The sequence below is a fragment of the Phocoena phocoena genome, chromosome 15 (genome assembly GCF_963924675.1).
Source record: "Phocoena phocoena chromosome 15, mPhoPho1.1, whole genome shotgun sequence".
Lineage (NCBI taxonomy): Eukaryota > Metazoa > Chordata > Mammalia > Artiodactyla > Phocoenidae > Phocoena > Phocoena phocoena.
Genome location: NC_089233.1, coordinates 38,000,977 through 38,028,050, shown reverse-complemented (window position 1 = coordinate 38,028,050; position 27,074 = coordinate 38,000,977). Strand labels below are relative to the sequence as shown.

General features: G+C 63.5%; 1 protein-coding gene across 1 annotated transcript; it reads left to right on the top strand.

Moving 5' to 3' along the window:
* The first annotated feature begins 10,840 nt into the window (after positions 1-10,840).
* CAPN15 (calpain 15) lies at positions 10,841-16,604 on the top strand. The gene is made up of 11 exons (XM_065893386.1): positions 10,841-12,244; positions 13,029-13,237; positions 13,326-13,509; positions 13,589-13,812; positions 14,565-14,690; positions 14,762-14,914; positions 15,261-15,422; positions 15,525-15,751; positions 15,918-16,084; positions 16,167-16,345; positions 16,427-16,604. Exons 1-11 carry the CDS (start codon positions 10,841-10,843, stop codon positions 16,602-16,604), a joined length of 3,213 nt encoding a protein of 1,070 aa, XP_065749458.1.
* Positions 16,605-27,074: the final 10,470 nt, after the last annotated feature.

The following is a 27,074-nucleotide window of genomic DNA, read 5'->3' as shown; positions in this document are numbered from 1 at the left end:
CGGTACTGAACTCGTGAACTAGAAACGAGATCTTGGTGGCATCCCTGATTCCCTGACAATAATTTCCTTTTCCACGACGTACGACTGAGGCAGGTACAACTCAAAAGACACAGGACACGCCGTGACCCTGTCCCCTTCTGGGAGGCAGCCCAGACCCCCGCAGCTTGTCCTTCAGCCTCCGTGCTGGCGAGCTGCCCCTTACACATGGGTTTGATTTTGAGGGGCCTGTCTCCGCTCCTCCCTCCCCAGAAAGCAGGGACCCGAGAAGCAGAGCAAATCCCACCTGACACCTGCTGGTCGTTTATGTGACCAGTACCATCGGGGCCCTGAGTTCTGACCTGTGGCTGGATGCTTTAGGGCTGAGGTGCTGGACAGGCAGAGAAGTCCAGAAACGCCAGCAGAGCGGCCACCTTAGAGTGTGTGCAGGCAGGGATCTGGGGCTCCAGCATTTCTCCCCAAGTTGGATGACAGGGAGGGCTCGTTACCATTTTGTTCCTAGGCCTGGTTCTTAGGGGCGTTGATAGCAATTTTCAGCAGAACCTCCACAGTCTCCTCTCAGAGGTCGACGATGCTGTTGTGGGGTTCTGGCCTGGCTTCGGTGGGGGGGGGACATCTGGGCCTCACAGCACTCCTAGAAAGGACTGGCAGGGGGACATGTGCCCTGTGGGCAGTTGGAGTGGCCAGATGGTGCCAGGACCTGGGTCCAGATGAGTCTCAATGGCTACTGGCTGCTTGCCCAGAGCCCTGCCCCACCTGGGCACCTTTCCCTGGTGGCCCCAGCCATGGGCAGAGCCAGGCTGAGGGAGGCCTTGTTCCCTATGGCCCTGGCTGGCCTAGAGGTAGTTGTGGCCTTGGACCAGGTAGCGAGGAGCAGCTGAGTCAGGCCATACCCCTGGGGCCTCCAACCTCTGGGTGAGGGACAGATGCAGCTTCTAAAGGGACATAGTCCCCGGCCACTTCCCATGGGAGTGTTTCCCTGGGGCAGCGGAGGTGGGGCGGCCTCTGTGTGACCTTTGCCTAGGGGTTGGCCCTGGTCGGTTGACACCACTCTCTGATGGACTCTGGCTCCTGCCGATAAGCCTGGGGGCTGGGGCTGCTGCTCCAGGGGCCAGAGTCCAGACCCTTCCAAGAGAGGGACAAGGCATGCCCTCTGGGTGGATGTGCTCTTGGCAAACCTGCCACGAAGCCTCACCTCCCAAGGCAGAGCCCAGGCACGAGCACCGTGGATTTGTCCGGCTGCAGTGGAGCGGTGTGGGCACCCCCCTCAGAACCCTGCTCCTCACAGCCCTGCAGGCCGCCATGCCCCTGAAGCTTGGGGCTGTGGTCCCGGCATTCTGGGCACACTGCAAGGCAGACATGTCTCCTGGACTGTGTCTGCTGTCCCTTTGGTGCACCCCAGGTAGAGCCACCACGTCCCCAGTGGCCCAGCCCCTAACTGTCCACCCCACTGCCCTCCCACCTTGCGGGTTTGGGCCCATGAACTGCTGGTGCCTGACCCCTCGAGGGTGACCGTGGGAGGATGCTGTCCTACCCATGCTGGGACAGGGGCCTCCTGGCATGTGGGGGGGGTGTCCCAGCCTGGTTTCTGGAAGGGATGTAGGTGGGTTCATTCACTGTCCTGGCCTGTCCCTCCCTCAGGCAGGAGTACCAGGCTTCATGTCTGGTGGGTGCAGCTGGGGCACCCGGGCACAGGGAGCAATGCTCTGGGAAAGCCTGGGGTCCCCTCACGGCTGCTCTCCCTTCATGCCCCGTCTGGGCTGGTTTTGGGTGGCCTGTTGGGGTTGCTGCAGTTGCGAAAGCACCATTGTTACGAGATGAGATTTAACGAGACTTGCGCCCGGGGCCCTGAGTGGGAGGTGGTGTGCAGTTGGCACATGGCAAACCAGCCAGGCGTTGGGCACGTACACTGTGAACACGGCTGGGCGAAGCGTGTACACGTGTGTGGAAGCATCATCAGGCGGCCCGTGTCTGCAGAGCCTGGCTGTCCCAAGGGACTCTGGTGCCCTGTGTGTGTGCCCCGCAGGCTAGCGGGGGCAGTCTGTGCTGATGCCCGCAGGACTCGCGGGAGCCCCCGGAGCATTGGGGGTACAGGGAGTAAGGATCCCGTGCCTCCCCGCCCTGGACCTGGGGTTCAGCCTCTGCCAGGTGTTGGCTCAGCCCTAGTCCTCAGTCGGGTAACCCACCGCGGGAAGTGCCCTGTGGGCAGTGGGACGAGGTGAGCTGGGTGAGGCCGTGGGGTGTCACCCCCGGGACCCAGCTTGCCACCACCAAGACAGGCGCGTTCCACGCAAGGTCCTAAGGAGGCTTCACCCTCGTCCGGCCCTTCATGCTCTTGTCACTCTGGGGGAGGGTCCCCTGCTGTCCCCAGCCGCTGGGGAGTGCTGGTAACGCCAGGTGGGGGCTGCCATAGCCCTGTGCCTGCCCTTCCCTGAGGCCAGATCTAGGCCACCATCCCACTCAGATCTAGGGCAGCAGTTCCCGAACAAGGGCAAGGAGGCACTGGCTTGGTCTGGGCGGTGGGATAGGCACACCCACCCTTCGGGCCCTCGGGAGGCTGGCATTGCCAGCGTCTGAGCCCAGGCTTCTGCCGGGAGACGCGATTATGTTGCATTGTTCCTGAGACAGAGCAGCCAGGGAGCGGCCCTGGGCAGTGCCGTTGGAGCCCAGGCGGCCTGGGCGCTGGTGAGTGAGTGAAGGATGCAGGAAGGCATGGATGAAAGGACCTGACTCAGGGCGGGAGCACAGGGCCTGGGCCAGGCAGCCAGGGCTCCCCATCACCCTGGCGGGCCGAGCAGGGTGTGGGGGTGTTGGTGCTGCCATCCCCAGAACTCCCCAGAGAGGCCCTTCCAGGTCACCCTCCCCCAACCCTCTTGATTGCAGGGTCAGAGTTTCCTGAAGGTGTGTCGGGAGGCTGGCACGTAGGGTACAGCTGCTGCCGGGCTTGGGTGCAGAGCTGGCCCTGCTTGGTGCCTCGTGTGCTGTTCACATGCGGTACCCCAAGTGTCTGTGACAGGCCTGAGCGCTCAGTCCCCTGAGGCTAAGAGTGTCGGTGAAGAGCAGGCAGGTCCTCACAGGACCTTGGTGCTCCTTCCTCCCAGCGAGCCAGGCCCACAGGCCCCCGGGAGGTCCAGGGCTGTGTCCTCACTCTTCCCTCGGCTCTACCTGCATCAGGCACACGTGCTGCCAGCCCTGACCTGGCTGCGGGTGGACCGTCTGCCCTCCCCCGTCCTTTGCTCTCACAGTGGATGCCGGCCTGGGCCCAGGCTTGAGTAGTCTTGCTCCAGGGACACCTTTCACTGGGCTCAGCTTCAGCTCAAGCCCTCACCTGCTCAGGATTTGGCTGTGAAAGGGGAGTGTCAGAAACGCTTGGGCTCTTTTCCCACAAAGGGTTCCTATGTGGAGTGGGATTCAGGAGCCTGGGGGCTGTTCTAGTTGTTGTGGTGTCCGACTCGTAATCATGGGAGAGGCAGGTGTCTTGAGTGACCCTGCTCGAGGTGGAAGTGACCACTGGGAGTGTGCTCTAGCACCGCCCAGTACGGAAACCTTGGGCAACCATGGCTGCTGCCCCTGGAGTGTGGCCCATCTTCGTGGAGGTGAGCATCAACCACAGTGGAGGAAGGACCTCAACTCAACATAGGTGGTACGTGGTTCACACGGGTTTCATCCGGATTCCAAACTGACCTGGCAGTACATTGGACGTGTTGGGTGATGTAACATATGCTACAGAGATTCCGTTTACCTGTCCTGCCTTTCTTTTGTGGCTGTCGGAGGGTTAGAAATGACACTTGAGGCTCGTGTGATGCTCCCACTGGACGGCACTCCTGTCGGCAGGAGCCTCAGCCCTTCCTTCAGGGTCCAAGTGGGCAGTGTCGGCTTTAAAGGCCACTGGGGCCTCTGCCCCCACCATCGGCTCTGGTCGTACTGAGCAGGGGAGGCCTGAGTGGTAAGTGACTTTCAGGATCTCCAGGCCTTTTGGGCCCTACGCTGCTCTATCCTGTCCATGTCCCTTGGAGGAATGGGTCCAGGTGAACAGTATTGCTACAGGGGACTCGGCTGGTCTAACTGAAGCTGTTATGGGGCAGGGGCCCAGACTTCTCCCACCCCTTCAGCCTCCAGAGCTGCGTGTGCTGCTAGCCACTCAGGTGTGGGCATCCCCACCCGTGTCCCCTGGACGCAGCATGGACCAGTGCTTCAGAGGCCTGGGCGCCCTCCAGCCTGCCTTTGTGCAAGGACGCGTCCACCATTTCCACCCCTGCTGCTGGCCCCTGTGTCCAAGGGACTTGTTTGGAAGCTGGGAGAAGGGTGTCATTGGGTGACGGTGGACCTGGGGGTGGGGGCAGGGCTGCTGGTCACCTCTTTGGCCAAAAAGCCAATTGGACGCCCACCTTGGCCCAGAGCCTGGCCCAGGCAATCTTCCCTGAACCTGACTGGAACTCGCCTTATTTGAAATGAGGTGCACCTGGCCTCCCATTTCAGGGCGGATGATCTTGGGCCCATTGGCCTCCCCCTGGAAGGCGGGCAGCCTCCCAGGTCCCTCCTTGGTCACCCATCTCTGGGTGGAGGGAGCTGTCCCTCCGGAAAGGCCATGGTGGTGACTGCACCTCCCTGTGACTTTGGACTCTGCCCAGTGCCCCTCCCAGAGGCCATCCTGCCAGGGCTCGCCTGCCTCGCTGGGCTCTCTTCCCTTGTTTTTCTTTTCTCTGCCTAAATATCCCCTAAATCCTTTCTTTTAAGGCTGATACCCTTTTGGCCAGCGACCGTGGCACAGCCGCTCCTCCCCTGTGGGAGCAGAGAGGGGGGTGCCACTCCAGGGTGGAGGCGAGCTGTGCGCCGGGGCTGCAGCCCTGTCGGGACCCTGGCTGTGGGGACCCCTAATTTGGGCTCTCCTTTGCCACCCCAAGGCCACTTGTGTGCTGGGAACCTCCCTGGGCTCCTGGGGGCTTGGTGCCTGTGAATCACGCTGTCTCTTCTCTCTCTATTCTCTGTGTCATTTCTGTTGTTGTTGTGTGACTCGGACCAGCCCGGCCGCCCTGTCTCCTGCGTGGGTGCCCTCCTCCATGCTCCACCTCGCCAGCCGCCGCCGGCCACATGTGACCAGGCCCGGCTCTCAGCGTGGCCACTGTCGCAGGGGCCATGGGGAGCTCCGCCTCCTCGCTGGCCACTGAGACCGAGTCGGACCACGGCTTCCCCAGGGGACTGCCCTACCCAGGGCCCCCGGCAGCGGCCGGCTGGTGTAGGAGCAGCCCTGGGGGGCCTGTCTGGGGTGACACCCTGGTCACCCGACAGCACCAGCCCCCACGCCCCCGGGCCCGAAGGTAAGAAGGTGGAGACGGCGTGGCCCCAAGGGACCCTGCGGGGCGGGTGCTGCTGTCAGGTGCCCCTTCCTCGGCAGAGGGACTTTCAGAGAAGTGGGGTCCCTGTTCCTTAGGGTCCTCTGGCAACTCATATCCCCCCAGACACCTGAGAGGCTCTGGGGTTGTTCACTCAGTAGAGAAGGCCTGGGATGCTGGCCCCTCCTGGAGCCGGGCTTCAGGTCTCGTCTGGCTGGTCGGAGGTGGTTGGGACGGGACCTTGCAGCCCACCTTGAGCCCGGGGGCTTGCTTGTCTGCTGGAGCTGGAGCTTCTTGCTGGGTGGGGAGGGGCAGGGGCACAGCATGCACCAAGAATGCTGGCTTGCTTCCCATGGGATTTGGGGGGCACTGCCCTGGCCCCCCAGCCGTGCGTGGTACCCTGCGCTGATGTGGCTGCCTGCAAGGGAGCAGAGGGGGGCGTGGGTCCCCGCTGGCAAGGCTGCACACGCCAGCTCCCGCCAGCTGCAGCCGTGGCTGCACTCAGACCCACCCAGGCTGTCCTGGATCACCTGGAGAGCTTCCCCTTGGGGTGCTGGGGTGACGGGCGTGGGGCAGCCCGGGCACTGTGCCCACTGCTCACGTCTGGGTGGGTTGGGCTCCAACGTCAGCCACGCACACACTGACGCCCCTGCCTTTGCCCCGTCCTGTGGCCTCACTGGAGGGAGAGGTACCTGGTGCACAGCAGACACTCAGGGTCCATGGACCTCTGGCCAGAGGTAGCCTCACTCTCCTGGGCCCACACGCCTGGGCTTAGTGGGTAGCAGACACCCTCCTCCATCTCCCGGAGGCCCCTGCCAGCCGCCCTTGGCTGTCACTTCTCTCAGACACAGCTCACTTGTGCAGGACAGTTTCCTGGTGTCTGTGGGCCCCATGCATGTCCTGGGCTCACCGTCTAGGTGGCCAGCAGGCGTGTGGGAGCAGGACCCGCCTCCTGGGAGGCTTCAGGGGTAGTATGAGTGGTCTTGTCTGAGTTACCCTTAGTGGATGGAGTCATGAGGGCTTGAGGTCCAGGGGGATGTGCTGGGAAGCAGATGGTGGCAGGCACCAGGAGTTAACAAATCGCCTCAGTTCACTTGTTACTGTATCAGTGACGCGTTTTATTGGGGTGTAACGTAACCTACCGCCAGATCCTCCGCTCCTAAGCGTGGGGCTCAGTGGTTTTAGTCCATGTGTGCGGTTGTGCAGCCATCAGCACAATCCAGTTTCACAGCATCTCCGAGACCCCATCTCCTGCCCATCTGCAGTCACCTCCCACCCCCTGGAAATCACTCATCCACTTTTGGTCTTTGTGGATTTGCCACAGAGACCAAAAGTGGACATTTTACGTTTTACGTCAAGGGAATCATACCTTTGTGTTTGCTTCTCTCACCGAGCATTGTGTTCTCTGGGCTCATCCACAGTGTAGTATCAGTGCTTCACTTCTTTTATGGCTGAATGATGCTCCACTGTGTGGAGTTTATCTGCTTATTAGTTGATAGACGTTTGGGTTCTTTGCCCATGGATTTTATGAATCTCCTGCCGTGAACATTTGTGTACCAGTTTTTGCATGGACGTGTGTTTTCACTTCTCTTGGGTAGATACATAGAAGTGAGTTGCTCGTGTTTATTGTAAGTTTATGTTTAACTTTCTGAGAAACGGCCAGGCTGTTTTCCACAGTGGCTGCAGTGTTTCCTATCCCCACCAGCCGGGCAGGGAGGGTTCTGTTTTCTCTCAACCCTCCCAATGCTGTTACCGCCCACGGTTCTGATCCTGGCCTCCTGGTGGTTTGAGGTGGTCGCTCATGCTGGTTTCATCAGCTTATCCCCAGTGGCTGGTGCGCCTCTTCACGCCTTTCTCCATGCACACGTGTCATTTTATTTCTGCATATTTATGTCCTCAGGATAAATCGCCAGGGGTAGAATTACTGGGGCAGGGGGCGGGGGGGCTGCAGCGAGCAGCAGAGGTGGCGACCCTGTGCCCCAGCGCGTGTGTGCCTGTTGGATCTTGGCTCACACTGACCAGCGAGCGGCCTGGGCGGGCAGCGCCCTCTCTCACTCTCTGGCCTCCCGCCAGGCCTCTCCGCAGGCTGGCGCATCCGGCCTGGCACTCCAGGCAGGTACTGTCTGCCCCTGGGAGCAAGTTGTGGGAAGAGCTGCCAGTGACCTTGAGGAATCCAGACACCCAGCATGGACACTAGAAGGAGCGGCGCAGGGGGCTGGGCGCCACAGATGCAGGAAGAGGGGCAGAAAGGTCGGCTGCTAGGACCCCTCCCCACACCCATACCTGGACACGTGGACACGCACGTGCGGACGGTCCGGCTGACTCTTCCCCTGCTCTCATGGGCCCCGGGCATCGTGCGGACACCCGCCGCACGCAGCCCACCCTTCACTGAAGAGCCTCCAGGTCTGGGCATGACACCCACCACCAAGCCAGGCCAGGAGCTGCGAGGCCTTGAGGAGTAACGGGCATCCACCACCTATGAGCTCGGGCCTCCCCTGGGTACACAGAGGCGGAGAGGACAGCCCAAGGCTGGCTGAGGACGACCTTAGAGGGAGGGGCCCACGTGCACCTCAGAACCAGCAAGGGGTCAGGTGGCGACATCCTGCCTGGGAGCCTGGGCTTGGGTCTGCTGGCCTGACCGAGCAAGGTCCTTGAGTGGGGGCAATACTTAGTCCTCTCAGCTTTTTTGCGGAGGAAAATGCCGTCCCCAGGCTCCTGCAGACCCTGCGTGTCACAGGCCCTTCCATCACCTCCCTTTTGAATTGGAACCGAGTGTTGCAGCCCCAGAGAATTGAGGGCAAAGCCAGGTATTTGGTGTCCGTTTCCCACTTGGCTGGCCTTCCTGTCGTGCGGAGTAACACCCGTGTCCTGGAGTTCAGTATGCCGGTCTCCGACTTGCAGGCTTTGTCTGGTGCTCTGGCCTCACCTCGGACACTCTAGGGATCCAGGTCCTGGGCCCCCAGCGCATCAGGGTGGCCGTGAGGGTGACCCTGTGTGTGGAGACCGGAGCAGGGTAGTTGAGGGGGTGGGGCAAAGGCCCAGGGCTCCTCTGGACACCTGGTCGCTGACCCCAGAGCCACTTCATCTCCGCCCACCTGGTGACGCTGAGGTGTGGGCCACAGGTGTCCCTGAGGGAGCATAGCTCCCACCGCCTCCAGGTGTCACCTGCTGTGTGTCCTGGGTGTGGCCTCATGTTCATCCGGCCAAGGGACTGGCCAGCTGTTGGGTCATGAGAGTGGGTGGGACTTGGGCTCTCTCCCCATCCTGTGTCTTCTCAGCATGTCTGGGACCACCAGGGGCCTGGAGCTGAGGGCAGGTGTGTCCTAGGAGGGCCCCAGGCCCACCTGTCCTGTGCTGGGGGCGGGAGCCCGAGTCTTCTCCCTGGACACCCCTCTGCCAGGAGCAGGTGGGGCACCCAGGGCAAAAGACCATCCTCTGAGCCTGGGGCCCATGTGGAGGCTGCCCGGGACGCAGCGTGTGTGTGCACGTGTGTGTCTGTGTGGGCACACATGCGCCCACGCCTTGACCGTGGGCCCTTCTGTCAGTGGGGAGCAGCAGGGGAGGCTCCAGTCATCTCCAGGCAGATTTCTTAGGCTTTTGGTAGTGCAGAAGACAAGGCCAAAGCTGACCTGGCCAGGCCCCACCCCCGTGCTGGTCGCCCCAGGGCCCATCCACCCACTTGGGTGCTGTGGGCAGCCTGTGAGTCTCAGCCACATGCCCGAGAAGACGGCTTCACAGTTTGCTCTGGGCCAAGGAACAGTCGCGCTGCTCGGGGGACATTTTTTGTTTGTTTTTTTTTAATATTTATTTATTTGGCTGAGCTGGGTCTTAGTTACGGCATGTGGGATCTTTAGTTGCGGCATGCGGGATCTTTAATTGAGGCATGCGGATCTTTAGTTGCGGCGTGTGGGATCTAGTTCCCTCACCAGGGATCGAACCCAGGCCCCCTATATTGGAAGTGTGGAGTCTTAACCACTGCACCACCAGGGAAGTCCCTTGTTTGTTTTTTTTGAAGAGGGAAGTTTTCTTTCTTCCTGAAAGATTTGGCACAAACATACCATAAGAAGCACAAACTTCATGACTTGTTATGAAGAACAGTTGACTTTTCTGCCAAGCAGAGCAGCTACAGTCAGGGTAGGAGACTGTGTGTGGAGTGTGGACGCCCCTCGCACCCGGGTTAGTCCTCAAGAGGCGGGTTGCGGGGCCAGCTCTGCCCACCCCAGAGGCTGCCAGAGCCCTGCTCCCACCCCCCTCCTCAGCCCCCAGGAACCATCAGGCTCCTCTCTGCCTTTGGGTTTGCCCATCCTGAACATTTCCTGTGGATGGAATCACACCACGTGTGGCCTCTTGTGTCTTCCGGGGCTCGTTGGTGTTGTGTGTTGGTGCTTCGTTCTTGGTTGCTGAATGATATTCCATGTTTCGTTTATCCATTTATTCATTGATGGATACTTGGGTTGTTTACACTTTTTGACTGTTGTAAGCAGGTCTGCCATGAACATGTGTGGGTGTGTGTTTGTGAAAAGCACCAGTTTTCAATTCTTTGAGCATATACCTAGGAGTGGAATAGCAGGGTCACAATTGTGGTAAGTCTGTTTAACTTTTTGAGGAACCGTCACACTTTTCCAAAGCAACTGTAATACTTTACATTCCCACCAGCAACGTAGGGAAGGCCTGTGGTTTCTCCACATCCTCACCAGTGCTGTTACCGTCTGCCCTGTTGGGTGTGAGGTGGTACCTTGTAGTAGTTTGATTTGCATTTTCCTGATGGCTGCTGGTGCTGAGCATCTTTTCATGGGCTTTTTGTGTATCTCTGGGGGAGTCTTCTCAAGTCCTCTGCCCATTTTTTAAATAATACTTATTTACTTATTTGGCTGTGCTGGGTCTTAGTTGCAGCATGTGGGATCTTCTAGTTGTGGCGTGCGGGATCTAGTTCCCCAACCAGGGATCAAACTCCAGTTCCCTGCATTGGGAGCACGGAGTCTTAACCACTGGACCACCAGGGAAGTCCCCATATCTGCCCATTTTTAAAAACAGGTTGTTTGTTGTGTAGTTATAAGAACTTTTTATATATTCTGGATACTAGACCCTGATCAGAAATAGATGATGGGCATATATTTTCTCCTGTAGGTTATCTTTTCACTTTCTTCATGGTGTGCTTTGAAGCACGGAAGTTGTTAATTTTGATGAAGTTCTTTTTTTCCCCCTTTGTTTGCCTGTACTTTTGGTGTCATATCTAAGAATACGTTGCCAAATCCAAAGTCATGAAGATTTACTCACATTTTCTTCTTCAAAGAGTTTTACAGATTTCGTTCTTACATTTAGGTCATTGATCCATTTTGAGTTAATTGTTGAATGTGGCATGAGGTAAGGCTCTGGCTCATTCTTTAGCATTTAAACCCAGCACCATTGATTGAAAAGACTGTCTGTGCCCCATTGAATAATCTTGACACCCTTGTCAAAAATCACTGACCGCGGCCTTCCCTTGCAGCCACACGCACTCGCCCGGGCCCATGGCTGCAGTCGGGGAGTGGTCCTGCGCGCGCTGCACCTTCCTGAACCCGGCCGGCCAGCGCCAGTGCTCCATCTGCGAGGCGCCACGGCACAAGCCTGACCTCGACCAGATCCTGCGGCTCAGCGTGGAGGAACAGAAGTGGCCCTGCACCCGTTGCACATTCCGCAACCTCCTGGGCAGGGGAGCCTGCGAAGTGTGCGGCTTTGCCCCCGAGCCTGTCCCCGGGGCCTCCCTGCTACCCGTCATCAACGGGGTCCTGCCGGAGCCCAAGGGCAGCTGCGGGGAGGAGGCAGGGCCTGCACAGACGGCAGGGCTGGCGGCCATGGAGCCAGCTGGGGGGCAGCCGGAGGAGGTGGAGGGGGAGGAGGGGGGCGCGGCCGCAACTGGGAGTGGCTGGGCCTGCCAGCGCTGCACACTGCACAACACGCCCGTGGCCAGCTCCTGCTCGGCCTGTGGGGGGCCGCGGAAACTCTCGCTGCCCAGGATTCCTCCCGAGGCCCTGGTGGTCCCAGAAGTCGTGGCTCCCGCAGGCTTCCCCGTCATGCCTGCCCCGCCCCAGCCTGGGGAAGGCGCTGATGCCAACCCTCCCTCTGCTGCAGACCAGGAGCCCCCCCGGGGGCCACCCTTCAGCCCCTTCTCGCCTACCCTCCAGAACAACCCTGTGCCTCGCAGCCGCCGCGAGGTGCCCCCCCAGCTGCAGCCACCGGTGCCTGAGGCCACCCAGCCCTCGCCCTCTGCCAGCTCCAAGGGGCCCCCCCAGGGCCTGGGGCGGACCGCGGCTGGGGCCTCCCGCCTGGCAGAGCTACTGTCGGGCAAGCGGCTGAGCTTCCTGGAGGAAGAGGCAGCGGAGGGTGGCACCACGCTGCGCCCACCTGGTCCCGCCAGCCCTGCCCACTGTGAGGCTGGCACCACACCGGGCAGCGACGTCATTGACCTGGCCGGCGACACCGTGCGCTACACGCCCGCTAGCCCCTCCAGCCCTGACTTCACTACCTGGTCGTGTGCCAAGTGCACGCTCAGGAACCCCACAGCTGCCTCCCGCTGCACGGCGTGCGGCTGCTCCAAGCTGCATGGCTTCCAGGAGCACAGCGAGCCTCCCACCCGATGCCCCGACTGCAGCGCGGACAAGCCCGGGCCCTGCTTGGCCCACAAGGCTGGCCACCTCTTTCCCACAGCACCGTCTGAGCGCCTGGGCCAGTGGGCTTGCCCAGCCTGCACCCTACTCAACACGCCCCGAGCCAAGCACTGTGCCGCCTGCCACACCCCCCAGCTCCTGGTGACCCAGCGCCGGGGCACAGCGCCCCTGAGACGCAGGGAGAGCATGCACGTGGAGAAGCGGCGGCAGACGGACGAGGGCGAGGCCAAGGCCCTATGGGAGAACATTGTGGCCTTCTGCCGGGAGGTGAGGCCCCTCTGCATCGTCTGTCCTTCCCCACTGTCTCTTCTCCAGCTTGGGGGAGGGTGGGACTCTCTTCCCAAAGCTCAGAGCACTAGCTGGCCCTGAACTTGGGTGGGGCCACCAGGTCACTGCCCGCCTGAGTGTGCTGGGCCCTTCTCCCTGTGTCCACAAGGGTCCATGACCCCACATTCCGTGGTCCTGACCCCTCGGCCCCACTGTGAGTTCCTGCAGATGGTGGTCCCACAGGGAGGTGGGGACAGGTAGCAGCTTCACGCCAACAGGCAGGCCTGGTGCTTCCCACAGCCGCAGAAACCCTGCTGAAACTCAGGGTTGGGGTGCCCCTTAATGCCTTCTTCCCTTGGAGCTGCAGGAGGGCTGAGCCCAGGGCATCACCCACCCCCAGGGGCACCTGGAGAGGGTGTCCGTCCCCTCTCATGCTGCTACCCTCTGTCACTGCTGGCAGCCCATCCATGAGCTTGTGTTCTGGCTGCCCTGCCCCTGTCAGGTCCCCCCACTTTTCTTCCTGGAGCCTTCGGTGCAGTGGGCTGTGCAGGGAGGCCACCCAGGCTCCCTGCGACCCATGCCCACCACGCAGCCTACAGGCTGGGCACTGCACCCTCTCCCTGGGGCTCACATACTTCCCACTGACCTGTTGCCCGGCCAAGCCATCCACAGGGGTCAGGGGGCTACACATGTGCCCACCTCTTCCTCTGGGGCTCAGGCAGCAGGATGCTCTCTTGGGCAGTGGGTCCAGCCTGACCTGAGCCTGTGGCCATGGTCTCTGCAGAATGGCGTGAACTTTGTGGATGACAGCTTCCCCCCTGGACCTAAGTCTGTGGGCTTCCCCGCGGGCGACAGCGTCCAGCAGCGTGTGCGACAGTGGCTGAGGCCCCACGAGATCAACTGCTCCGTGTTCAGGGACCACAGTACCTCGTGGTCCGTGTTCCACACTCTCCGGCCCTCAGACATCCTTCAGGGGCTCCTGGGGAACTGCTGGTGAGTTTGGGGCACCCACTCGGGGGTGGGCTGCCAGTGGGCGGCAGGCAGGCAGGCCGTGTTCTCCGTGAGCCCCAACCTCACGCAGGTTCCTGAGTGCGCTGGCGGTGCTGGCCGAGCGGCCGGACCTGGTCGAGCGGGTGATGGTCACGCGCAGCCTGTGTGCAGAGGGCGCCTACCAGGTGCGGCTCTGCAAGGATGGCACGTGGACAACGGTGCTGGTGGACGACATGCTGCCCTGCGACGAGGCCGGCTTCCTCCTCTTTTCCCAGGTGGCGCCGGCGGGCGCGGGGTGGGCGGCAGGCATGGGCCGGGCAGCAGCAGGCCTCACAACTCCAGCCCCCCCTGCAGGCTCAGCGCAAGCAGCTGTGGGTGGCCCTCATCGAGAAGGCTCTGGCCAAGCTGCATGGCTCCTACTTTGCCCTTCAGGCCGGGCGCGCCATCGAGGGCCTGGCCACACTCACCGGCGCCCCCTGTGAGAGCTTGGCCTTGCAGCTCAGCTCCACGAACCCCCGCGAGGAACCAGTTGACACTGACCTCATCTGGGCCAAAATGCTGAGTTCTAAGGAGGCTGGGTAAGAGGGGTGGCCATGCTGGGGCATGGAGTAGTGGGAGAGGCAGGGCCAGCGCCCTCTGACCTGTACCACGTCTCACAAGATATCTCGGGCATGGGCTGACCCCAGCTGGAGCCTGGCTCCCGTGTTGCACTGGCCGTCCCACCTGCCCTGGCAGGGTAGCAGCAGGCAGGATGCTGTCTGTTGGCCTGTACATTGAAGGCCCTGTCCTGACTTGGGCTGGTGGTGGCCATCAGCGTCCTTGTGGAACTGTGTGGAGTAAGCCCCACAGAGGCACCTGGCAGCAGCAGCCGGGGCAGACAGGTGGGGGGAGTCGGGGGACTTCTGAGCCCCAGCACGCATTGGCCAGTGTCTGGGGAGGGTCCTTGACCCCAGGCCTGGGAGAGACAGCTCATTGGTGCTAGGACCCTTGCACTCAGCTGTTGCTGGGCAGTTAGGTGGCCCCACCCCTCAGGGAGCCGCAGCCCTGAGCTGGCAGGATCAGCCGGCCTCACCAGGCCTCCGAAGGCCCTGGGTCTGCCTGTCCCCCAGCCCAAGCCCTCTGAGCTCTTGGGCCAGCACTTCCTGAGTCCCATGTGTCTCATGTGGGTCTCCCAGAGGCAGGGAGGGTCCCCTATCTCGTGCTGCACCTCCCCGGAGGCAGGTCTGGGCCGGCAGGGGTCCCCTGGAGAGTGAGCCCACCCCCCCTCCCCCATCATTAAGGCCCGTTACTCAGGGGCTCCCTGGTCAGCGTGGCTGCTTTGCCTGCACAGATTCCTCATGGGCGCCTCCTGTGGGGGAGGCAACATGAAGGTGGACGATGCTGCCTACGAGAGCCTGGGCCTGCGCCCCCGCCACGCCTACTCCATCCTGGACGTCCGTGATGTCCAGGGCTCCAGGTAAGTGTGAGCGTGTGGATGTGGCAGGGGCGTGGGGGCATGAGAGTGGCCTTCAACCCTGTGGTCCGCAGGCTCTTGCGCCTTCGTAACCCGTGGGGCCGCTTCTCCTGGAACGGCAGCTGGTCGGACGAGTGGCCGCACTGGCCGGGGCATCTGCGGAGCGAGCTCATGCCGCACGGCAGCAGCGAAGGCGTCTTCTGGATGGAGTACAGCGACTTCATCAGGTACTGGACGCTGGGCAGCCACGTCCAGTGTCGGCCCCATGGCTGCCCTGCTCGCCCCAGTGTATGCGGTGTCCTTCCTGCCAACCAGAGGCCTGGTCCATCCTGGAATTCGGGTCAGCACAGGGTGGGGGTGTTTCTGCCAGGACTCTGTCTGTGGGTCAGCCTTACGGCCTGGCGCCCCCTGGTGGTGTCCACAGGCAACAGCCAAGACCAGGGCTTCTGGGACACTGATCCCAAGAGATCCCGATGGGCAGGATGCCTGCTGGGGTTACCCTGCCCAGGGACGGGCGCCGTGTCCGGGGGGAGGGTGGGGGCTGCTCAGCAGGGCTGTCCTCTCGCTGCCCAGGTACTTTGACTCCGTGGACATCTGCAAGGTGCACTCGGACTGGCAGGAGGCGCGAGTGCAGGGCTGCTTCCCCAGCTCGGCCAGCGGGCCGGTGGGCGTGACGGCCCTCACGGTGCTGGAGCGTGCATCCCTGGAGTTCGCCCTCTTCCAGGAGGGCAGCAGGTGGGTGGGGGCCGGGCGGCAGGGGTGGGGCCTGGCCGGGGTGCAAGGGGCGGGCCAGCTGGGCAGGGCCTGGCCACCCGTGACCCCTGCGGGCCACCGCAGGCGCACGGACTCGGTGGACAGCCACCTCCTGGACCTGTGCGTCTTGGTGTTCCGGGCTTCCTTCGGCAGTGGTGGCCACCTGAGCCTGGGCCGCCTGCTGGCCCACAGCAAGCGTGCAGTCAAGAAGTTTGTCAACTGCGACGTGATGCTGGAGCCCGGCGAGTACGCCGTGGTGTGCTGTGCCTTCAACCACTGGGGCCCTGCACCGGGCCCACCAGCCGCACAGGGTGAGCGACCCACGCCCGCCCACACAACCCCCACCCCGGCCCAGCATGGACCCCCACCCATGCCTTCTGGCCGCTCCGCAGGGTAACCGCCCTGCCACGCCAGCACAGCCCTGCCTGCACCCAGTGGGGATGTCTGCCCGCTCTCCTCACCCAGTGCCCCCCACAGTCTCCGGCCCCTCAGCGGGGGTCCCTCGCGGCACCCCGGAGCCGCCCGGCCACGTGCTGGCCGTGTACAGCTCAAGACTCGTCATGGTGGAGCCCGTGGAGGCCCAGCCGACCACGCTGGCAGACGCCATCATCCTGCTCACGGAGAGCAGGGGCGAGCGGCACGAGGTGGGCATGGGTCCGGGGTGGGGTGGGGGGGAGGCGGCTGCCCACCCACCCACCCACCGACCCCTGCACTACCTGCACCCAGGGACGCGAGGGCATGACCTGCTACTACCTGACGCACGGCTGGGCAGGGCTCATCGTGGTGGTGGAGAACCGGCACCCCAAGTCTTACCTGCACGTGCAGTGCGACTGCTCAGACAGCTTCAACGTGGTGTCCACGCGTGGCAGCCTGCGCACCCAGGACAGTGTGCCGCCCCTGCACAGGTGGGCACCCCCGCACCACCACCACCCCACCGCCCCACGGCCCCCAGCCTCCGCAGGCCCTCATCGGCCCCCCTCCCCCAGGCAGGTCCTGGTGATCCTGTCCCAGCTGGAGGGCAACGCCGGCTTCTCCATCACCCACCGCCTGGCGCACCGCAAGGCGGCCCAGGCCTTCCTCAGTGACTGGACGGCCTCCAAGGGCAGCCACAGCCCCCCACTCACGCCCGAGGTCGCTGGCCTGCATGGGCCCCGGCCGCTGTGACCACCCTGCCCCCACCTGCCTGCCCCCACATGCACTTTACGAGGACGACCCCAACACAGGATGCTTGAACCAGAATCTCAGGACCCCCACCCAGGGAGCGCCAGCGGCATGGCGCAGCTTCCCCTGGGCCTTCCTTCCTGCCCCTCCCTCCTACCCAGGGCCTCATAGCCACCAAGCAGAATACCTCGAAGCGGCCTCTAGCTCGAGGGAGCTGTGTGCCAGCTCCTCTGACCAGCCCACCTTGAGGTCTGGCCCAGATTGCCAGGGCCAAGGTAAGGCTGCCCCTTCCCATGGCCTGGGGCCTCCTGCCTGGCAGCAAAGAGCTCCATTCACAAAAACAAATCTGGGGGGTCAGAGGCCAGGACCCCAGCGTAGGAGCAGGGACCGCCCCTGTTTTGAGGGGTCAGAGAACAGGACCCTGGGGTGAGCAGGGACCACCCACCCTTATGGGGTCAGGCCAGGACCCCAGGTGAGAGCAGGGACCACCCCCCCTTGTGGGGTCAGGCCAGAACCCCAGATGAGAGCAGGGACCCACCCCCTTTGTGGGGCACGAGGTCAGGAGCCTTTTCTCCGCAGTTTGCCCCTAGGTCCCATCTCCCGCCAAGCCCTCATGAGGCAAGCAGTGGTTCCTGGAGTCCCAGCAGTGTCCCAGGAGGCAGGTGCCTGGTGACCATGGGCTCAAGCAGTGGTGGGGAGGGACACTATGCAATTCCTGGAGCGCCAGCCAGGATCGAAGCCATGCCCCAGGCTGGGGTTGGGGCAGTGGGTCAGGTGGTCCTGAGCCCAGGCCCAGCCCTGTGCTTGATGAGGGGGTTTGTCCTCAGCACCACCTGACCTCTGCTGGGAGGAACAGTCCAGGAGAAATCCTTGGCCAGCCCTGTCCAGGCACATGCAGGGTGTGGCCCTTCCCAGCCCCTCCACACCTCAGAAGCCCAGCGTCCTCCCTGTGGCTGCTCAGCCCTGAGTTCTGTGTCTGCCTGAGGATGACTGAGGCCGGCTTCCTGGGCCGGCTGGCCTCACTGTCCTGCAGCCCCCAGGCAGCAGGTGGCCCAGTCTGTGGCCCCTCGCTTCCCGTGGGACTTGTAGGCGGGTGGGTTTACACCTGGAGAAGCACCCAGAAGCACTAGACTCCCCTTTGGGCCTCCTTTCTATTCTCCTTTTACTCTGAGCTGTGAGTATTTTTAACCCTGTACATACGGCAGCTCTTCTGACACAGAGGCTATTTTATCAGTCGTCAGTACCATCCCTGTAGGATGATTCTCCGTGGGTGTTTCCAGACTCAGGCTCCGATGGACCAAATAAAAATGTTTTGTTTTGTAAGGATTCCTCCTCATCTGTCTCTCCCAGGGGTTCCTGGCCCCTCACCTCTCCTCCAAGGGCTGAAGGGCACCAAGGCCCACCTGGTGACAGCTCCTCGGGGTGGCTGAGCCAGTGCCCAGGCCAGCCTCACAGGGAGCCTTTAGGGGTATCCTGTTCACCAGCTGCCTGCATCCCAGGAAGGACTGGGTATCCAGGTGGGACAGAGGCTCAGGCCAGACCCCACAGTGGTTGGCGGACTGGTCCCCACGAAGCCTCAGAAGGACCGTATGTGTGCTCAGCTTTTCCCAGAGCCATCTGCGTTCAGGGTACCTGTCTGGATCCATCAGAGTCATGGACGGAGCAGAGGAGTGAGGGGCAGGGAGAAAAGTTTGTCTCCCGCAGGTGGTGGGGTCCTGTGCCCCCTCCCTCCTGTCCCATTTTACAGATGGCAGCCAGGACCAGGCACACAGCCTGCAGCCCCAGCCTGGGCTCCCAGGTTGGAACGGCGGCGGGCCCAGCCTCCTGGCCGAGAGGGGGGCTGGGGTGCAGAGGCCGCTTGGCGGGTGTAAGAGGCCTGTCACAGGCCAGCCTATCGTATGTGAAAGCAATTAAAGCCACCAGCAGTGTTGGCTCCAGGCGGGCCTCGGGCAGCAGGGGAGCTGCCACAACACATCTCCCCTCAGCACCCAGAGACGCCCGCCCTGCTCCACGGCTGCGCGGCCACGCCGGACCTTCTCCCGTGGGGTGGGGGCTGGGCTCCCCCGTCACTACTGGGATGTCCCGGGCAGCCTGAACCCGCGTTTCTCCAGCCCCAAGATGGCCTAGGAAGCAAGATCAGAGAGGTCTGGCAGGGGTCTCCACAGTGGGGTGGGGGCTGCGTGCCCATCCTGTCGGCTGGCCTGGAGACCCTGGCTCACCCCAGCCAGCGCCCGCTCCCCTGGCACCCCTGCTCCAGCAGGGAGGGGCTGAGGGGAATGGGAGCTGGGGGCCCCCCCGCGGTGGGGACGCAGAAGCTCATGGGAGGTGCCGGTGGGGGCTGAGGTGGGGGCCCGGCCAGGGGCGGGGTCAGGGCCTGGGGCGGGGGCGGCCACTGTGATGAGGTTCGAAGGAGGGGGAGCCGGCCTGAGGATTGGACTTGGCCTGCTGGGCCTTCGGCCTTCATCGGGTGGCACCTGGACCAAGGCCTGTGCGAGGGGTGGACGAGGGTCGGAAGAGGGCAAGCCGCCTCCACACCGCCCGGCCCCACTCCCTGCCTCAGTCTCTGACCCTCCGGCCACAGGGGCCCCTCGTCCCGAGCCCACCCCCACTCCCCACAACCCCGGCCCCCTCCCCGTCTCTGCTGGGCCAGATCCCCCCACGACCCGCTTCCTGCCCCTCACCCAGGCCACCTGGCTGCCCACCCGTTGGCCGTGGTGGCCTTCCTGAGGCGGGTGGTGCTGTGTTCTCACTTGTGAGGCATCCCTGTCAGAAGCACTTAGTGTACAAATTAGCTGCGGCCTCCCGCCTCCTCCGCACGGCTCTGGGCGCTGGGCTGACTCTCCCGCCTGCCCTGGGCGCCCACCCACGACGGAGCAGCGGGTCTGGTCCCGCTGACCACCTCCTCTCCCGGGCTCCTCTCTGGGCCCCCGACCTTGACCTGGACAGGGGTGACCGCAAGGGGCGGGTGTCTGGCGGGATGTCGGGGTCTCCCACTCCAGGCCCAGCACCTGCGTCTGCTCCGACTGGCAGGGTCAGTGTCAAGAGCCGTGAGGGACAGACCCAGAGTACGCACAGGCTCTACAGCCCCCGCCCACCCCGCCCGCTGGCCGGCCTGCCACTCAGGCAGGGAAAATCGCCTGTGACAGGCCCAGGAAGGCTGGGCCCCGGGGGCCGCGGAGGGACTTGCGCAGCTCCTCTTCCAACATATGGTTGCTGTCGGCCCCAGGCGCTGCTCTGCCAGGGCCGCTCGGAAGCTGGGTGGGGGCTCTAGGTTGGGGCTCGGCGGCCTGAGCCATTCCTCCCACTCGCCTGGCCAGGCTGCTCCCTCAGTGATTGGAAAGGCCCCTGCCCCAGCTGGCATGCCTCTCATAGCGGAGAGCTCACTCCCGCTGCAGCCTCTCTTGGCGCCTCCAGAGAGCGTCCAGGAGTCTCTCCATCCCAGGGCCTGAGGCAGATGGAGGATCAGATCGCACCCCACCCCACCTCACCGCAGGGTGGCCGGCTAATCAAGCATGCAGGGAGCGCTGGCCCGGGTGACTTCCAGAGGAGGGAGCTAATTGGGGGAGGGGTGCAGTGAACAGGTTTGGGACCAGAGGCCTCCTGGGGTTCCCGGTGCCAGGAGCCTCCCAGCCAATGTCCTTTCCCTCAGGGGGGCCCGCTCCACCCCACATCCCTGGACCAGCTTGGGCAGCACCCCCATACACTCCCTGGAGAATATCTGGGCCCTGCATGTGCCCGCCATGGGCCACACCGCCCACCCCTCAGAGGTTTATAGTGGAGTTCCCCAAACCTGCTTGCAGCCCTCTCCACACAGTCAGTCACCCAGTACCATCTCTCTGGCTCTGCTGCTCCCTCACAGACCTGCTGTGAACCTGCTGTGGCTCCCCAGTGCCCTCAGATTCACTGGACTCAGACTGGCACCCAGGGCCCTCAGGTGTGACCCTGCCCCTCTGTGGGTGTTTTGGGTTTTAAAAATTATTTATGTGGCTGCGCTGGGTCTTAGTTGTAGCATGCAGGATCTAGTTCGCTGACCAGGGCCCCCTGCGTGGGGAGCTCAGAGTCTTAACCACTGGACCACCAGGGAAGTCCCAACCCTGCCCCTTTGGACCAAGCCGTGGGTCCCTGAGGCCACCTCAGATGGGCAAGGAGAAGGAAGTGCCAAGGACAACTCACGCACTGGCCTGTGGAGGGGCCCTCAGACACTCTGGGGGCTGCCATGTGTCCCAGAGCTCATCAGCGAGAGGGTGAACATGCGCCGTGGCCATCATCCTGCATGGCACTGACCCCTCCCAGGGGCTCCCAAACCCTGCCTAGAGGCTCTACCACTGTCCCTCTACCCACGGGGCAAGCAGAGGCTGGCCCAGCCCCGACACCTGTCCTGGTGAGGCCGTGTGTGGACACTGAGGGGAGGAGACAGACCTGCCCTGGGCACTGCACCGCCGTCCCCCTGCCTTCCCTGGACCCACTGTCTGTCCTGCCCACGTGCCCCTGGCGCACAAGTACCAGCATTAACGGAGGTGACAGGCGGGCAGCCTTGGGCAAGCAGGCAGAGGACGTTAATGGCCACAATGCCCCTGGCTGGGGGCAGAGAGAGGGGCTGCATGTCCCCACCCCACCCTGCACCAGGATAAGCTGAGAAGACTGCTCCCTAGGACCCCACTGGTGCCAGAAGCACCCAGAGACCAAGTCTTCCACCATCCAATCTGCAGACAAGGGGACTGATGCCCAAGGAGCATGGGCAGGGGATTCAGGGCTCAGGTCACATGGGGGACCAAGCCCCAAAGCTCGGGGATCCCTGGCACTGCCTCAGGGAGCAGGGGCCACCTCCCTGGGCCCAAGCTTTCCCCAACATGTTGCAGGGTGGGGTCCAGTGGGTGGGTCATGACCTACCACCACGCCCCACTCCTTGGTGGAAAGTGGGACAGGCCCTAGGCACACTGTGCCAGCTGTGAGGGAGCAGATGTGCCTGGGAGTGCCTCAGGCAGAGAGCACAGGGGCACAGGGGCTGGCACTGCTGTCCGGCCTCGCCTGGCTGCAGACCGGAAGACAGTCTGTGCACCTGATGGGCTGACCTGACTCGCACACCCGTGTACAGGCCATTAGGCTGCAGCCATGGCCAAGCTCTCGGGACCCCTGGGGCAAGTTCAGGGCCCACCTGCACCCCTGGCAAGACCCCTCCTGGAAGCCCAGTCATGCCTCTCAGGTGCTGAGCCCCTTGGAGATGCCGACACCTCTCCTCCCACCCAGACTTCTGGAAAGGCCCATCCACAGAGGCGGCCTCCACGGCTTCTTCTGAGCTGCCCTCCCTGGACTCCTGCTTTTCCCAACATGCTGAGGCCTGGCCTCCTCCCCCCTCTCCGGTGCTCCTTGGTCACCTGGCTTCACTGGGCTGTCCCCTCCGCACCCTGAGAGGCCCCTCCCTTCCCTTGGAGGACGGTAACACCCTCCAACCTGCCCGGCCCCTGTGCTGGCAGCATGGCCTCCCCAGACCCTCAGAGGAGTCAGCAGTGCAGGGCCAGGAAGCACAGAGCCGTCCCTGAGACCCCCCACCCCCACCCCCACTGGCTCAGGGTGACCTTTGCCCCCTGCCCTCTCTGGGCAGTGCCCAAGATAGGGGCCTGGGCCTGGCTGAGTATGTCCGGAGTGGGGTCTGTGTGCAGAAGGAGCAGGCCTCCCGGCCCCCACTCTCCACAGGGCTGCTGGCGTGACGACTGCTCAAGCTGTCTCCCGGCCTGGGGCTGCCTGCACGGTCAGCTGGTCAGCTGGGCCAGGCCAGGCGGGCAGAGAGGAAAAGGCTGGTGGGCTCTGCCACCCACAGCAGTCCTCCAGGCCCCCACTCTGCCCTGTGGACTTTATGGGGAGAAATGGGGTCCCCCAGGTTGTGTCAGAGAAGGTGGCACTGAGCAGTCACCCTCACATCAGTGTCCTTGCACTGGGCACCCCCAGGACATGGCACCCTGCTCCTTACAGATGTCTGTCGTGGCTGACCAGAGCCCCAACAACTGGGCCATGGCCTCTCACCCTCCTGCACAGCTGGGGAAACTGAGGCCAGGTTCACAGGGCCCAGGAGGCACTAGACTCTGGACCTAGTGTTCTCCATCCCACAGACCCCTACTGGATACTCCTTTTTTCCCCAAAGCACCCCAGCCCCCCAAGCTGAGCTTGAGATACCCCAGGAGCCTGTAGCTGAGCCTACAGGGAAGGCCAAGTAGACACTCACAGGGACCTCTGTGCCTCCACAGAGTGGGCCTGGGGCAGCACACACCCCTCCGACGGCAGACCCCACCCCATGCCTGAGATGGCACATCGCTCATCTCTGGGTTAAGGCACCTTCCCCTGAACAAAGGCAAAAATTTCTTGAGAAACGTGACTGGCCTGTCTTGAGTATCTGTGTCCACTTCTGGAATGGTCCTGGCTGATCAGATGAACTTCCGCTAGGACCCAGCTGAGAAGTGGGCTCCAGACTGTTAAGTCTGGATGGTTCGGGGATCAACATGGAGTCTAGTACCCTGGGAGGTGGGGCTGGGAGCAGCTCTGGCCGTGAGGACATTAGGGGCGGGGGTTTTCTGGTGGGCCCTTTCCCAGGCCCCGCCTCATTCACCCGGGTCCTCCCAGGAGGGACAGCCAGTGGAGAGGAGTCCTGCCAACAGCAGGCAGATGCAGCCCTCCTTGGGCACCTGCCAGGGGAGTGAGGATTGGGGGCTGGGGGGTGATGCTTCTAGAAAGGGGGAGTGAGTGCATGTGACCCTCTTTCTGAGCCGGTAGCCATCAGTGGGCAGGACAGAGGTTTGGGGGTGCAGACCTTCTGTTTGGAGAAGTGGGAAGGGTACTGCAGGCAAGTCTTGGCCAGAAAAGGAGGCTTGCTTCGCCGTGTGTGCTGGGCTCTGCTGCCGGCTCTCTGCTGCAGCCCTCCCCGAGCTAAGTTCTGTCCCCTCTCGGACTGGGCTGCAGCCCTCCCCAGGCTGGCTCTGTTCTCCAAGGTCCCCCTGTCCCGGGGCTCAGCCCAGAGGCCCTGGCTCAGGCGGAGGGGCTGTCAGGGGCCAGAGCCCTGCCCTGACGGATGAGTGCTGACGGCCCCACTCCCTGCGTCCTCGGCCGCTGACACCCCATCACACTGCTGCGGGGACCCCGGGAGACCTGGCTGCCTCTGCGCACCCCCGCGGCAGCCTGCAGGCGAAGGGGGCGGGGACGGTGCCAGGAGCCCCTCATTCGGCAGCACACCTGCGTCTCCACTCTCGGCTCCGCCGCGACGCTACCCGTCCCTGCCCTGCTCTGGTGGCGCCACTGGTGTCACCGGCCACGGCTCCATCCAGGAGTTGTCGGCGCGGCGGAGACTGCTGAGCGGGTCCCGGGCGCGCGAGGCCGGTGAGTGCGCGGAGGGGGCGACTGTGGGCAGGGAAGTGGGAGAGACGGGGGGGTGCACCTGAGGTGGCCGGGGGGAGACCGCTTCCGGCGCTCGCGCCCCCACCCCCACCGCGAGCCCGGGTCGGAGGTCGCTGCGCCCCCCGGAGCCCGGCGCCGTGGCGCACGCGCGGCCGCTCCCGCCGCCAACTTCTGTAGGTGCGAGTCGGCGTCGGGGGGACGCGGTCCGTGGCGGAGGCTTCGGGGACTCGCTGCCTAGTGAGTGACCGCAGACCGCGTGGGGGCCGCTCCTCAGTTTCCCAGGCCGGAGTCCGAGTTGCGCCCCGAGAGCTTGTGCGGGTCCCGCGGGGTGCGGGGTCGCGGCAGGCGCCGGGCGGGGAGGGGCGCCGGGCGGGGCGGGAAGTTCCCGCGGGGTCCCGGGGCCACGCGCTGACTTATCGGGGCGCCGCAGGTTCTGCTCCGTCCGGGGCGCAGGTACGGCGGGCACGGGGCGGCGGCGGGTCGGAAGTTTGGGGGCCGCGCGGGGCCCGGCAGGGCGTGAGGGGCGCCGGGGTGGCGGGACGCCAAGCTTGTCGGGGCGCGGGCGGGGCAACCCCAGTCCCCACGTCCCCCACTTAGCGGCGTCCAGGCTCGGCGCACCGGGACCATCAGGGCGCAGCAGACCCATCCTTGTAGGAGGGCGCCCTCCGGGCTCCGCTGTGGAGGGAAGGGGGGAGGGAGTTGGGGTCTCGACTTCAGCCGAGGAGGAGCCTGGTCACCTCCTTTGCACCACGCCCTGTGGGGTGCTCCCAAGTCCCAAGGGCGCCAGCCGGGATGGGTGAGCGATAATCAATCCCCTGGTGGCTGGTGGTGGCTCCAAGCACTGGGTGCCCCCTCTCCCACCCTGGGGTGAGGCCTCCTGTGCCTGGCCTGCCACCAGTTCTGCCCCAGACAGGGAAAGGTTAGTGGGACCAGGTGTCTGCGCAGGCACACTGCGGGTGCAGGCCGCCCTGGGCACACGCACCCAGTCACGGGTTGGGACACATGTGCGAATGAATGTGCCTTTGGGGGTGTGTGCTGCTGTCTGTGGGTGTCTTCTGCTTGTGTACAAGCACGCTGGGCAGGTGCCAGGTGTTCTCTGGGCCCCTGTGGGGTCAGCAGGTGCTGAGATGGCTCTCAACCAAGCCCCCCCACCCCAAGCCAGGTGACTGATCTGAAGCGGGAGCACAGGAGGGGCCCCTCGCCCCCTTAGTCCAGAGGCCTAGGAGGAGCCCCCCCAGTTCAGGGGTCCGGCTGGGAAGTGGGGCGGGTGGTGGCACCAGGCGGCACAGCTGTGTGGCTCCCAGGGCTGGGTGATCGATGGCCCCAGCACAGCCGCCTCTGTCTCCAGAGCACACACACCCATTTGTCATCTGTATCTTGGGGGGGTGGGGGGCAGGGATGGGGCCTGCCTCTGCACCCACCACCAAGTCGAGGGAGTGTCTGCAGCCCCTAAGGGAGCCCCAGTTCCTCTCCTGGGCACAGCCCCCTCCTCCCAACCATGCACTCCTCTTGGAGCCCTGTCCCCTCCCCGATGTGGACATCCCTGCACAAGCTACTCACTTAGCCTCTGCTCACCCTGCTCTCCACACTCTAGCCATGGCCACGCCAACCCCACCTCCGCAGGGCCCATTTGGACAGGCAGCCCTCTCCACCCCTGTGGCTGTTTCCATAATGGGGGTGCCCATCCAGTGTTTGGGGGCAGCAGACATGACTGCCTGCCATGTACAGAGCCCGAAGGCCAGCGGGGAGGACAGCTTGCTCCCAAAGGCTGCCCAGCTACCCCAGCCCTGCCCTGCTCAGTGCCCTGGCCATCCCTGAACCCTGGGAGCAGAGCAAGTGTACATGTGTCTACATCCGTGAGTGACTGTGACCCTGTGTGTCCTCGGGTGTGCGTGTGTGTGTGTGCATGCACCCTGTGCCTGTTCACACCCCCGGCCGTGCCGAGTGTATTCATGTGTGCAGTGACCCCGTCCACTCTGAGTGGAGTGTGAGCCTCGTGTGCCTGGGCCCCTTGCATTTTGGTGGCCGCCCTGCTCTCTGTTCCGAGTCAGCCCAGCCGTGCAGAGGTGGTCCCTCCAGGCGCTGAGTGAGGAGGGCTCAGCGGGAGCTGTACGCTTGTGTGCACACACTCGCTAAGCACCCGGCTGAGGCGCACACTGGGGCGGTGGACAGCCCAGGTGGCAGCCCAGATGGAGTGCAGAGCGGCTTCTGAGCAAGCGTGCGGGGGCATGGGGAGAGGAGGGTCTTGGCCAAGCTCGGCCGCTGCAGGCTCGGCTGCCGACCTGCCGGCAGCCACCCAGATGGAGCCAGGCTGAGCAGGTGGCTGTGCCGTGAGGCCATGCTGGACATCCACGCCCCCCAGCCTGGCCTGGCCCACGCAAGACTGGCCCCCTCAGAGACCACAGTACCCACCCGACGCCCTGCAGACCAGGGACACTGTGTAAACAGGCGCTCAGAACCTCTGCTGGTTTCTCATCTCACGGCTCTTATCTTGGCTTTCCCGCGGGCAGGAAAGTCTCTGGAGGGGTTAAGACAAGGAAGGGCCGTGTCCCCAGGAGTGAGTCTGGTCATACTTGACTTCCTCCAGTCACTCACCCAGTGCCTGTGGGGTAGACGGAGACCCGGGCTCTGCTGGTGTCGGGGAGATGGGCGTGGATGGAATCACACCAGAAATGGGCCTGCTGGGGACTGGCCAAGCCTGAGGGGAGAGATGCTTGTAGGGTCAACCAATAAAGTACAGGACTTAAGCTTTAATTTCGGATGAACAACAAATAATTTTTTTAGTGCACATTCCAAATATTGGCTAGGTCATACTTATACTAAAAAAGTATTTCCCGTTTACCCGAGTCCCATTTACCTGGGCATCCTGCATTTTTTCTGCCATGTGTCTGCTGACCCTACAGAGAGTGAGGCAGGGAGGCCACTTCTGCTGGCAGAGGCCAGGGAGGGGGGCGGGGCGGGTGCCGGTGCCTGGATGCTTAGCCTTGAGCTGTGACGGAGGGGAGGGGGCATCGGCCGGGGCGGCTGGCAATGACCGAGGCCCTGTCCGCAGGTGGCCATGGGGCCGGGGCTTGCCCGTTAGCAGCTGCC